The following is a 13573-nucleotide window of genomic DNA, read 5'->3' as shown; positions in this document are numbered from 1 at the left end:
TCCCACGCACTAGGTTCAAAACATGTGGGGATCAAACTTTTCAGACACTGGCAAGGCAACACTCTTCTGTTGTCTTTACACTCCATTGACTCTTTTAAAAAGACATGTCTATACACTTTGTGAAGACAATGTAGACCTATATGGACCATAGACTGTAATGGGGCTTAGTAACCGTAATATTATCTATTGGTTAGGGAAGTTTTTGAAACTTGGAACTGAGCGTTTTCCCTGTGGGCATCTTGCTGTTTTAAAATTAAATGTGATCTATGATAGTAACCATTAGGAGTCTCCCTCTGCTGGCTATTATCAGAATAAGCACATGTTTAAAGCACTTTCACTTCACTGCATCTTAAAGATGGCTGCAGCCATCTTTAAGATACAGTCCCTGTTTGCACAGCATTACACTGAACCATAAAAACACAATTCATAACTGATGAATAGATAGCATTCAAAGCTTTAACCTATTTAGTCAAATGTGTCCTCATCAGAGCCAAACAACACAGTTTATATTAACTGTACACTTTTGCACCTTCGCCTATGGACTGCGAAGCCATGCTCGCTATCATTTTTCTTTTTGTAGTATTGCACTGCCCTCTATGGGACTGCATCTAAACTGCACACAGTTTTGTGTGTTTCGGGCATATCTCCTGCCCAACTGTTTTCAGCACATTATGGATCTATATTTCAGCACAGAGGGCGTTACATTTTGCAGAGAAGCTTTTTAATAACAATTTCTCGAGCTCAGCTTTATTCAGTGTCTACTGTAAATGGCTTGCTGTATTTAAACTTTTTGCGCTGATTTTAGAGACAGGCACAGATGTTCCACTCTCTATGTGTATAGACACAGCTTGTATGTGAATCACTAGGGGAATATGTCTAGAAAGCGCATACGCATTTGCACACCTCCAACCTGGTAGAGTGTTTGTGCTTGTAAGTACTTGAATAATTGAGCCAGATTCAAACACACCATCTCTCTGAAAGGAGTCATGGAGGAGGAGGAGGAGGAAGAAGAGAGAAGGAGAGCAGATGGCCCAGTGCAGATAGACTCAGAGACTGGGAGCGAGGAGTGTTCTCTGAAGGACAAGGTCTTGTATTGTTGTGGCTGCGAGGGCAGCTCTGTCACACGTCGTACCAGGGGTCCCCAAAGAGCCAGGGTCTTATGGTGTCAGTGTCCCCCCAGTCCTCATCCCCCAGCCCTGGCCTATTGTGATTCTTGTTTTTTAATTTCTCAAACGCAATCAAGTGTGACACAAACTGTTTACCTAGCGTGTCTGCCACAACCAAGAAGAGAAAAGGAGAGGAGAGAGAGAAAAAACAGGCACACAAGCCAGGATCTCGGCACAAAAATAATCCTCCATAATACCAGAGAGTTTAAAGAGGCTTTGCCAACACCTCCCTGAATCCCCCCCTCCACCTCTCTTTGCTCTTATGAAAAAAGGAGGGGGGAGATAAAAAGAAAAAGGCAAGAAAAAAAAAACACATCAGAAGAAAGCTGTTAAATTCGCCCCTCAGTCTCGTTTGGGATTGCTAATTATTGTTTTTAGAGCACAACAATTGGGGTATTAGGGCATAAGCGGCTGGAGATAACATCCAGAGGAAGGCGAGGGGAGGGAAAGGGGAGAAAAGGGAAGAGGTGCACGGGGGGAGACAGATAATGGCTCGACAGAAGGGGAGCTATGATAGGGTCTGGTCCATGGCAGCGTCTCTCTGTACTGCGACACACCACAATATCGGGGGACTCGCTGGCTCGCTCTGTCTCCAAGGATCTTGAAAAGTGAAGAAAACTTGGCAAGGAAAAGTTTCTAATGTTTGACAGATTATGAATTTGGCTGAGATCAGAAGAAAGGGAATGAGAACAAAGTCACCACATCACACCACAACAAACAATGTTAATATAACCAAAATATTCAGGAAAAGAAATGTAAAAATGCTGCTATAACAGATATGCCTTAAGAAATATATAAAACCCTTGTGGAATTATCATCAAACACAACATTTATCATCAGCTTTATGGGAATTTTATGACTTTTAGCTCTTTGTTTCAGTTTTGGGCCCACATTAGACGCAACCAATGAACAGCAGAGTGGCACATTTAACAGATAAAAAGACATATTTCTCTTAGAGGACTAAGAAAGCACGATCTAAAGCAAAGGAGAGACAAAAGATTTTGAAAATCAGCTGTGGAATGAGTTAATTGCGAGCACAAAGACTTTTATCATCTTTCCATGACTTTTGGTGGAAAAAAAACCCTTGCAGTTTCTGTCATGGGTTACATTTTCATGTTACGAATGGGCCAGTTTTGGTGTTGGAGGTCTTCAAATGAAAAACTAGCAGATTTTGTGACATCACAACCAATATATAAGAGAAGAATCTAACTTTTTAAAGCAATGATAACTTTAAATTAGAGGTGATCCAAACACCGATCCTTGTGGAACATCAAACATGAAATCATAGACAGAGAGGACATGGTATGGCAACATAACATGTTTAATGATGTTGTTTATATTACATGGCTTGACTTGATTCAGGTTTATTTAGGAGGGAGTGGTTTGTGGTGCTTAACTGCTGACACTGATGGGCAAAGATAGATGGCACACTATCGTATTACATAATAATTTTATTTCAATGAAGAAAAGAAACTTTAGAGTACCAAAAAAAGTACCTGGAGATGGCGTATGCCCCAGAGGAGAGAGAAAAAAACAACTGGAAAACACATTCATACACACACACACACACACACACACACACACACACACACACACACACACACACACACACACACACAAACACAAACACACACACACATACACACTTTGGCTTTTATCTTGTGAATGAGCAGGCCAGCCAAAGTCATCTGGAAGCCTGCACATGCCAATGAATAAATAAAGCCGTAATTAGTAAAGAAAACAGCGCCACCTGTTGGTGTCCCACCCCTGTGAACTCGGACCATTATAGGGAGCTGTGGGAAACACCTGAGCCTACAAAGGCTGTGTGTTAAAGAGCTGGCACACGCTCAGAACGTGCGTGGGCGTATCAGAGGAAGTTTTTTTTCATGTGGGCCACCCGTGTAACCATGTGTGTTTCAGGCCTTCCATTTGTAAAGAGGCTTACTGAGCATATGTGTTGGTATTGTGAGAGCGTGCATGTGTTTGTGTGTTCACTTGTGCTCGCTTGCGTATGTGAAGGGGTCCAACTGCATGTCCTGGGGCCCACCTGGCAGCATTGTGCAGATTCCGGGGCCTGAGCAGCTGGCCTGGGGGCTGGTGGGGGTGTTCGGTGCGGGAGCAGTAGAGGAGGTTTAAGAGGGGCGTGGGGAGGTCTTCCATGGCCCTTCTCCCACCAGACCCAGGCAGTAGGAGGCAGATGGGCAGGCCACAGTCACTGCCAGAGGGCCAGAGGGGCCACGGGGCCAAGGGACAGGGCCAGCCAAGCCCGACAGAGCTCACACGCATGGAAAAAACATCAAAAAGACCCCCCTCCCAACAAATAAAAAAAAGAACAAAAACAGCTAACCTACAATACCAGACTTAATACATGTAAATTGGAAGACTTAATTTATTAATGGGTCCACATCCATGAGCAAATAGTAAATTTGTACTAGTTAATTTTTATATATAACTATATAAGCAAAGTACTAGATGATGATCACCATAGTTATTGCAGTGTATCCTAAGAAAATACAGCTAATGTGTCAGAAATTCAACCAGTCATTGTTTTCAGAACCTGTCTGGAGCTAAAGGGGTGAATGACCGAAAACTGATCATTTATCATTATTGACCATCAGAGAAAATGTTGCTCTCTTCCATACTTTTAATGTTGCTCAAATGAGGCTAGACTGCTGTAAGTGTACACATGTCTTACACACCGATGTTCATAAAGACGATTATGAAGTCTCTTTTAAACCGTCCGCAGCTGCTTCAACACAGGCTGAAGACAAAAAACAAGCCTAAACCAGCACAATGCAGAGGACGGTTTTAAACGTGGGGCTGGGTGATTTCAAAGGATATCTTGTGTGAGTGTGTTTGTGTGGGACTGATACGCAGATTGTAGTGAACTTGTACTATAGGTTGATTCTGGTGGTGGTGGTGTGGTAGGTAGCCACCGGCTCTGGTAGTCCAGAGAGCCACAGATGCTCCACTGTTTGTGTGTTGACTCTCTGTAATTTGTTTGCTCTAATTTGTTTTGCCGTGCCAAGGGAGTTCCGATTTTAATTTTGCTCTGTGTGTGTTTACCCCTCTTTGTGGATCGCTGATCTGTTAAGCACAGAGCGAGGGAGAGACAGTCAGTGCGGAGGGTGGGCTGTTCGCAGAGCCAAATTAAAAAAGGAGCAGTGCAGATTGTTTTAAGCTCTGGCAGCCCCTTCAGGCCCAAAGGCCTCGCTCGCAGCCTGCACCTGCTCCGTCCCCGGGGAACTTGGTTCCTGATCCGTGGCCCTAGCTTCTCCTCCCCGGGCCCCTAGCCCAGCCGCCTCATCCCCTCCTTTTCTCTCCACTCCGCTCTGACTTCTTGCTTTCTTTCTCTCTCCTCTCCTTCTACCCCTGTCTTTTCCAATTCTTCCCCTCCAAAAAAAACTCCTGATGCTCCTTTTCTCTTTCCTCCAGTGACTTCCCACTATCCCTTCACTCCTCAGTCCTGGCCTCTTCACCTCTTCTCTCCTCTCCACCACCTGCTCCTCTAGTTCGTTCTCATTCCTCCTTTCCCTTTACTTGCTCCTGGTTACTTCCTCTTCGCCCTGGTTCAACTCTCTCTTTTCACCTAATGATCTTTTTTTTTCCTCCTCCTGCTCCTCTCCTCTCCTCTTGCCTACAGAGTCATGGCACACTCTTAATCAGCCCCCCTCTGCACATGAGTGATTGTGGCTGGTTTAGCATGATTGAAAACACACCACCACATGCACGATATGCAGTTAGGGATACGACAGCCTCGCACATTAATGCACAGTGTGCGTGTCAATAAAGCTGCGTCATGACTTCGGCCCCTTTCCGTTAAGCTGAGATGCACAAGGAAGCAGAGTGAACACGAAACCAGGGTGTGGTTAAAATTGTCACAGCTAGTCTTTATTGAAATCATCCAGTCACTCCAGCTTGTATGACTGCCACAGGTAGTTTGATCAGTCAGTCAGCTCTACATACAGTATAATACACTTTGTCACACATACAATATTTACATTACACCAGCAGCAAACGCTATGACGTGGTTCCAATAACAAGACATCTAGTTTTAATATGGCTTGATTAATGCAGTCCAACTGTACTGTAATATCATGCCCAGACTGGATGAGGCGACTGAGAAGCACACAACCAAGACTGGTGCGGATCAGGTCGGAATGCAAACCACAGGATGACATGATTGAAGAAGGTTGTTTCTACAACCTGAGTCTCAGTTCATCTCTGGCTTTGGGCAGCTACCTAGGATTGTTCCCCAAAACAATAAAAAACAAAACATAAAAGTCATCTCCTCAGATGATACATAGACATGCAGACAGTTTTGGTTTTCCCTGGCCAGGTTTTGAGATATCCACTTTTACTTCATAAGGATGGAAATGGATGGATTTTTCCCCCCCTTATTTAAAGTGAACTGCCACTCTCACTTCCACTTCATAGTTTTAAAAATAAACCTTATGTATCTTCTACAGTGCCTCCCTCAGTCCGGCCTCTGTCTGAAACAAGCTCTTTTACCTCTCATACATTAAAAACAAATTTCTTCTTATTGGGTGCCTCTCACAAACAACAGGTTTGAACAGCTGGTGGGTCGGCTTCTGTTCCCACTGCCAAAGCTATTAGGGATAACCCCTCATTGATCGCAGTGAGAGCCAAGAGTGGAAAAAATGTCTAAAACGGAGCATTAAGAGCAGTCTGAACCCTGAGCTTTTGGCTCACAGAGATTACCAACATAAACTCATTATTAGAAAGGTGGACATGTTTAATATTAATCCAGTAAGCAAACAGTATATTATATATATCTCTATACACTTGCTCATTAGAGAGATTTAGAGCATTGCTGTTCAATTGGCATTCCTGGCTGTCTGATTTAACTACAGTACTCACTCAAATTTATCAGTGGTTTGGTCTCCAGCTTCTGAAGGAAATTTTAGCTCTTTACTTCCAGTTGCTGTCATTATTAGTGTCATATGGTGCTAAGCAGTTTGTCTAGAGCTAAAAAGCTGCCAGCTGCTTCTTAGAATGACACTAATGAGAGCAGTGAGACTTAACAAAAAGCAGTTAAGTTGCAGCCTGCGCGACCAAAACAAGAGGTGCTGTGCCTCTTTGTAGATCTGAGGGGAAAATGCAACACGACTCTGTTTGCATTAGAAAAATAAATGGATCCTTTTCTGAAAAAAAAAAAAAAAGTTACCAACAGCTTTAAATAATTCTGCAGAAATGTCTGATAGTTGCTCAAAAAGACTCAATTTTTTGGTGACAGGTAAAATATGTTCAAAAATGTTTCGAAAACATGCAAAAATCAAAGGTCATCTTATTAGCTTTAATATTTAATTTGAATGATTTACAAGTCAATTGATTTTTGTGACAGACATCTGAAGGCTGGGTTCACACTCCAAGGCCCTATGCAGAAATTCTGGTTTAATCCTCCGATGAGTTTGTTTGGCACTTTTTTTTTTTTTGCATTCCTCTCTTAGCCAATATCAGAAAAACAGTGAGACGCATGTGTAACAGCGTCCCGTGCATCGTACTTTTACACAGAAGCGACAAGAGGCCGAAAAAATGCGTTTACCGTTTCACTTTTAAGTTGATGTGCAGAAGTGGCCGGCTAATCAGAGAGGACGAAGAGAAAGATCGTGGCTTTTTGTGGTACAGTAACTCCTAGCTTCATATTGAGGCGTGGAGGCAGTGTTGGAGCCCGGAGTGGTTGGATCCTGATTTTCACTGAATAAAAAACTCTGTATTTCAGGGCTCCATATGAAAGAATTGAAAAAAAGAAAGCAGATTTCTGTGATTTGTGCTTTTGTGAAGAAACACGAGTGGTATTTAAGCAAAGGAATCTGATTTGGGCCTTTTTTTTTTGCCAGCACGTGAATATAACCTATGAAACCTGTTTGCACTGTAAGATTCTAGGCTAATAAGTGTTTAAGTTAACCATCTCATATTTTGTGCATTTACTTTTTATTTATTCCTCTTTCTGTGAAATAAAAACGAATGAATCTGGCAACTCTGACCATCTATCCAGCAAACTGAATGAAGATTTTTTTTAATTTTTCCAGGAATTAAAATGAAACCCCATTAATCTCGTGGAGCGAAATAAGAAAAGAGACATCTCCGAGCCTGGAGAATTCAAAACAAAACTATCTGCACGGTTTAGTGCCACTCGTGAGGAGAAAAAAAAAAGTTTATAATCAGGGTTTGTAGACCCTTTAATGCAAGTCACACTTACTTTTTATGTACCATAGTCAGTTTTTAAAAGCCATCACATTTTCATTACTAGCACTTCCAGCGAGATTAACGTGACAGACAAAAACGAACGCTCCCCCCGGCCCAGACACTTTGGTCCACATTTTAATCAAGATTTTCCACCAAGCTATAGTCGCTTCCTTTTCATTTGGTATTCTGACTCAGTCCGGTCTGCAAACACTTTATCAGCTGCTTCACTGATGACATTCACACCCGGTAACATTCGCATATGCGCAGCCGACATGAGCAGCACAGTCCACTGCAGCTTGATCTTTATCAGCGTCATTCAGTCTCCATTCTGTGCCTTCACAGCTGACTCCTCCGACTGAAATGAGGTGAAAATTAAATTTCCACTAGTGCAAATTAAGATCTCTCTTTGAGAGAAATAAGAAAAAGAAATAACATTAAATATGTGTATATATTTAACAAAAAATAAATTCTTGTAGAAAGAATAATATCAAGTGGCACTGATAATAAATTATATCATAACAAAAAAATGTCGCAAAGGAGTTTCACCCATTTGTCTCAATGTTCTGAGCGCTGAGGGTGAGTTGTTGCTGCGCTAAGTTGTAGGATGCAGTATCTTTCTCTCTCTCTCTCTCACACACACACACACGCACACACACACACACACACGCACACACACACACACACGCACACACACAAGCGCGCGCGCTACGTATGAATGGGAGATTTAGCAAAGAAGTGGACATTTCTTGTGTTAAATGTACTGCACGTCCTTAGGCTGGAGTGACCTTGATGTAGAAGGCAACAGGCGGACTGCTGACTCCATCTAGTGGTCAAATACAAGAACTGCAGCTCTTCGATAAGACCACAAGAAGTTTGGAAGAAACTACAAAAAAAAAAAAAACCAACTCTACAAGTTCAACAATAACAAAGTGCAGGCAGATAATTACTTACTGGGCAGAAAATAGGATGAAGCTTGCAGAAGAAATAGGCACAAACCTTACCTCCTGATTTCTGTTCAACAGGCCTATACAGTAAGTGTATCTGGGCTTTTAGACAAAATGATTGAATTACTTTTTTTCACCACATACAGAAGCATGAGGGAGCATGAGGAAAATGACTTTAGGGTCAACTTAATGCACGGACTGATGCTCAATGTCATCTGTGTTTACTCCTCAGCACACGGATGGCTAACAGCAGAGACATGGCAGCTGTTCCTTTTTCAATCTCCACCTGTTTCAGTGGTTTTGTGCGTTATGACACACGGCAGAGTGGTGATTAGTTGCATCATTTCATAGCAAGTGAAGTGCCACCTGTCATGTCTGTAGCACTCTTCTGTTGCCAACGCGCTCTTCATGAGATGGTTCCTTTGTGTGTTAACCTTTCGCGCTAGCTTCTGCATCTTAGGATGAGACAAATAAGGCAAAGAGGAACTGTCACAGGGACAGTTCTGACGTTACGGGAGGGAACTGACTGTACAGTTGCATGTTTTGTAAGGTTTATTTTGCATCGTCCGCATACAAACGCCCAGTCTGCCCATTGGGAAGTTGTAACATGCTGGGCATTACAGGTGGAGGAGCTGGAATAGTTCTTTCAGCTGTGTGCGAGCTGCTGCTTGGACACATCGTTCCAGCCAGATTTATTTAAGCAAAACCACACAGCAGCTTGTAGCACCGACTGTTCCAGCCTTCGGTCAGTCTCAGTCTGCCTAGGTCAAACTTCCAGGTCTGGCATTGACTCCTCTTTAAACTGAGCATCATTGTCAGACCCTGTGCCCACATCCGAATCAAATAGCGAGCGGTCAGAGTCAGGGGAATGTGTGTGCGTGCGTCCGGCTGAGTGGCTGCTGCCATCGCTGTCGTCCAGCGTGTCAGTCCTGGAGAAGAGGCCGAAGTCCAGCAGGCCCGTGGGGGTGCCCCCGCTGCTGCTCTCGCTGTCTCCGTCGTAGTAAAAATCCTCCACCTCAACAAACCACTCGGGCCAGAACCTCCTCCGCATCCGCTCACAGAACATGGCCAAGTTGATCAGCTCTCCTGTGGAGACATGTAAATCTTTTTGAAAACAGAGAAGAAACCAGCAGGTGGTATCACAGGTGCTTACTGCCTTTGTTAGTCTTTTCTTGAGTCCGGTTTTCTTCCCACAATCACCTTGATCACAAATTATGGATTAAAACACAGAATCAAGCTCTGATGCTGTTCTCTGAAAAGATAAAAAGACTTCAGTGTTCCCTGTGTGAGACTTTAAAGCTGCTCTCTGAGCTTGTGTAAGCAGCACTGCACTGCAGCAGAACAGCACTGCCATCTAGTGGACTACACATAAAAATGCACCAGTGAAAACATCTCACAAGTATGCTTAAATTTTGCAAGGACAAGGTAATATACAAAAACTTGTGATAAAATACAGCATGTATGTGTTGATTTGCAATTATTGAATAGATCCTCTGACCTTTGATAAGTTGCTCTGGTCGTGTTCCAGGTAAAGTCCACATGGCTTGAGCTAGATGCCCAAACACTGTAGCATCTAATGTTGACATCTTAGACCCCATGAAGTATTTCTTATCTCCTGCAAGACAGAAAACAAACAGCAATTTCAAGCAGGGAGGGAATATACGAGAAATTCCACAGCACTGTGCAGCTGAAAATGGTTAAATTAAAACTATTAGTAACATTAATAAGCAGCAATGAAGCAACAAGTTGGCCAGCTGATACTGTCCCTGTTCACCAGTACTGGCATGTTGGCTGTTAGTAATCTGCTGTGGCATGTTAATGCAGAGCTGAGAAGACTTTAAAACAAATCAGTTTTTACAGTGATGATTTACCTGCTGCAAATCAATAACAGAAACAAAGTAACCAAACACACACACACATAATAGATATCAAAAACCAAATTAAAGTACTCCTTTTTCAACTCTGCAACTCATTCCATCTGTGTTGTTGAAAGCTTTCTTGCTACAGATGATTTTCATTCCACTTGTACTGGCAGAAGGTGTTTGTAAACCAACAGTTTTCGCTTTACTTTGAGCTTTTTTGATGCACTAACTGACTTCATGAACTACCTTTAGCTCACTTTTTGAGATGTTTATCATTAAGACCTTTGCACACTGAGTGTGCTGGGAAAAAAATGTTATATTCCGAATTCTTGGGATATGAGCTGGTCATGTAATGTTTATACATATAGGATGTCAGTGGGGCAGTTTAAGCTCTTGTTAGCAGAGTCAGTATCACATCTGAGGAGACAGAAATCATTTCAAAGAGCCAGAGCAGTGTCTAGCTGTGTGCCTGAGGTAAAATAGTATTATTTTACCATTTCAATATCCATCTTAATGTATGAAATATCAGTACAAATTTGATGCATCAGGTGTGTGAACGGCTTTATTTTAAGATTACAATACAAAATGATCTATCACTAGCACTAAATCTTAGTTCACGGTTGTTTTTGGATACTTTTTTTTCCCCCCACCTAAACACATTTCACCGAGCACATTTTGAACTGCTGCAGAGAGTGCTAACACTGACTAGAAAGACGGAGCATATTTCTCCCATACTGCCTTCTCTTCATCGGTTATTATTCATCTCTGCCTGTCTTCCACAGTGTGTCTTTTGTCTTGTCTCCCTCCCCTCACCCCCAACTTGTCCTGGTTCTGCTGGATGTTTTTTTCCCCCCCCAACTCTGCCAAGTGCTTGCTCATAAGGGGTTGTCTGATTGTTGGGGTTTTCTCTTTATTATGGTTGGGTCTTTACTTTAATATAAAACGCCTTGAAACTTGTCATTTAGTGCTATATAAATAAAACTGAAATAAACTTCTTTTTACTTTTGTTTTTAAATTTGTTCAATTTATTCATACATTTTTCAAATAAGTGGAAATACTCTGATCTTTGAGTACCCCAGGCAGCTGCTGACATCTCTCCTGGTTGGGAATCCCTGCTCTTATACACATCATCATCAATGCCATTAGAGATGTTTTTAATGTAACCTGTAAACACTTCCAGTAATGCAGAGGGAAACCAAAACACTACAGGAAGGCAGGTTAATGAAAGGTTGCTAAGTATTTGTGTGCTTTTCTTGACCTTCAGAGAGCAAACTTCAAAGTAAACTAATTTCATTTTGAAGTTGGGAAATCAGCTCTTCTGGTTAAAATGCCAGATTTTAGATGAACACTTCTGGTACTTGTGTGTAACAAACATTAAAAGACGGAAGCCAGATGGTTGTGGAGTGTACCAATGTTTTCACTCGGGAATGACTTTTCCATTTTATACAAGCTGTTGTTCGCTGTAATGACACAAGCAGATCGATGCAAAGCACTATTCTAAACACACTTATATTGCATCCCTCCAGCTAACATCCAGAACGTTCTCTGTTTTCATTCATTACTGTCTGTACCTCAATAAAATTCAAGTGCAAAAATGCAGATAAATTTTGTTCTGATAAATATAAACCAATTAAGAGGAGCTTGTGAATATTTTGAGAAATATCAGCTCACAGTAACAAATTCATGTATTTTCATTCCAGCCAATGGGAAAAAGAAATAACACTAGCTCCATTATCAGCTTGCATAACAGCATTAGCGTATCGCTCTATAACCACAGTCCTGATGAGGTTAGTCTTAGTTCTACTGAACAGGCGTCCGTACCCAGTAGAGTGGCCAGTGTCCTCATGTCCTTCTCCATCAGTGTGTAGACCTCCTCCTTGGAGAAGCGTCCGATGCCGTGGCCGTACATCTCCCGCCGCACCATGCCACCATTCAGGTGGCTCAGCATCCATTTCAGCGTGTCACTCAGAGGCCCACTCATCGCCAGCAGCTTCTGCGTTTCCTCCAGGTTATCCACCCACTGGCAGTAGGCTATTGTCCTGAAGGAAAACACAATGTAGACAACACTGTGTTACGATTACACTGGCTGGCAAAAAGCTACTCCTCTAAATCAAAAGTGAGCCTCAGCTACGCCTACAGTCTGTCAGTTTCTTACACTCTTCCTGTACTTACTTAGCTCAAGATCAAAAAGTATTCCAAATGTTGGTCTAAAATCATCGTGGTCTTTTCAAAAAAGAACAAACTGCATTTGAAACCGAGTCTTTGAGCCATCAGTTCATTTGTATCATTTATAGTTGAACATACAAAATGATTTCTACACAGCCAAAAAACCTTATCCCACTCAGCATACAATCCATGTACCAAGAACATGCTAGAAGGTATAACACCATCAATATTAGCACACATATTTAAACATAAAATTATCACATACAAAAGGTTAGGGATATAACAGTTCTCCAAAAGCATGTTTTTGTTCATACTGCTGTTTTTAAAGGAGATAAATAAAGCAAAAACAAGGAAAAACAGCTTTAATGCCTTAATGCTTAAATCTTATTTAGTTAGTTCAGTGACTGCGTGTCTGTGTTCACTTTGGCATTTTCACCCCTGCTTTGCAGAAACATTGTCATGTTGTGTTGTATTAAAGATCTGTAAATCATTAGATCCGTTTCAAGTAAAACCAAAAACTACACTAATACAAGAAAGAAGAGCCATGTTTACTCATCTCTCCAGTCTAGTGCTGTATTTTTAAAACTGAATATGGTGGCAAACCAGAATTTTACAAAGGACCAACAGTAATATTTTACTCTATGATGCTGAGTCAAAGTGAATTAGAGTGGGATTCCAATAAAAGTGTTTAATGAAAGGTCCAGCCACCGCATCGTAAAGCTTTATGTCTAATGACAATTAGCCTCAACTTAATCAATAAAAGTGCTCCACCCATTCACTTGCTGCCAGAACACAACATCGTATATTCAGCCCTTCAAACTGTCGGCCTGAGGGTTGAAAGAAATGCCTGGAATCCGTTCCTGCCGCTCGTGATAAAATATAGACGCCTACTGCTGCAAAGCACCGGCAACTTACAGTTACTCATGGAAAGAAAGCAATGCTGCAGAAATGGCAGCATATAGTGTATCTCTATATTGAGATTTTTCTCACACTGTGGTCCAACAAATCCTGTTTATTTACAAGAAAACAAACCCAACTCAAACCCTCAAAATCCCTTGTGAAACCACTAAAGGACAAATGTTTCACATGAATTCACTCCATAAAACAAAGACAATGAAAACAGCAACTCTGGTATTTCATACATTTGTCTGTGTATCCAGATACTATGATTAAGCTGTTACATTCTTACACACTTGGACTTTTCACACTGTAGGACTTTTTTTTT

The 13573-nt window shown here is 41.8% G+C and overlaps 1 protein-coding gene across 2 annotated transcripts in view; it reads right to left on the bottom strand.

The window, feature by feature from the left end:
- Positions 1–5035: 5035 nt before the first annotated feature.
- The window catches only part of faxcb (failed axon connections homolog, metaxin like GST domain containing b), a 21003-nt gene continuing 12465 nt past the window's right edge, over positions 5036–13573 (bottom strand). For both annotated transcript variants that reach the window (XM_005924276.3, XM_005924275.3), the window contains 3 exons: positions 12004–12221; positions 9819–9935; positions 5036–9406 (listed from right to left, as the gene is read on the bottom strand). In XM_005924276.3, the coding sequence (XP_005924338.1) occupies positions 9087–9406; positions 9819–9935; positions 12004–12221 (655 nt within the window). In that variant the 3' untranslated portion in view covers positions 5036–9086. The remainder of the gene's footprint in view (positions 9407–9818; positions 9936–12003; positions 12222–13573) is intronic.

This window comes from Haplochromis burtoni, unplaced genomic scaffold (assembly GCF_018398535.1).
Source record: "Haplochromis burtoni strain Fernald_Lab_line unplaced genomic scaffold, NCSU_Asbu1 Contig_76, whole genome shotgun sequence".
In the NCBI taxonomy this organism is placed as follows: Eukaryota; Metazoa; Chordata; class Actinopteri; order Cichliformes; family Cichlidae; genus Haplochromis; species Haplochromis burtoni.
The sequence above is the reverse complement of the archived record's forward strand: the minus strand, read 5'-3'. Positions and strand labels throughout refer to the sequence as shown.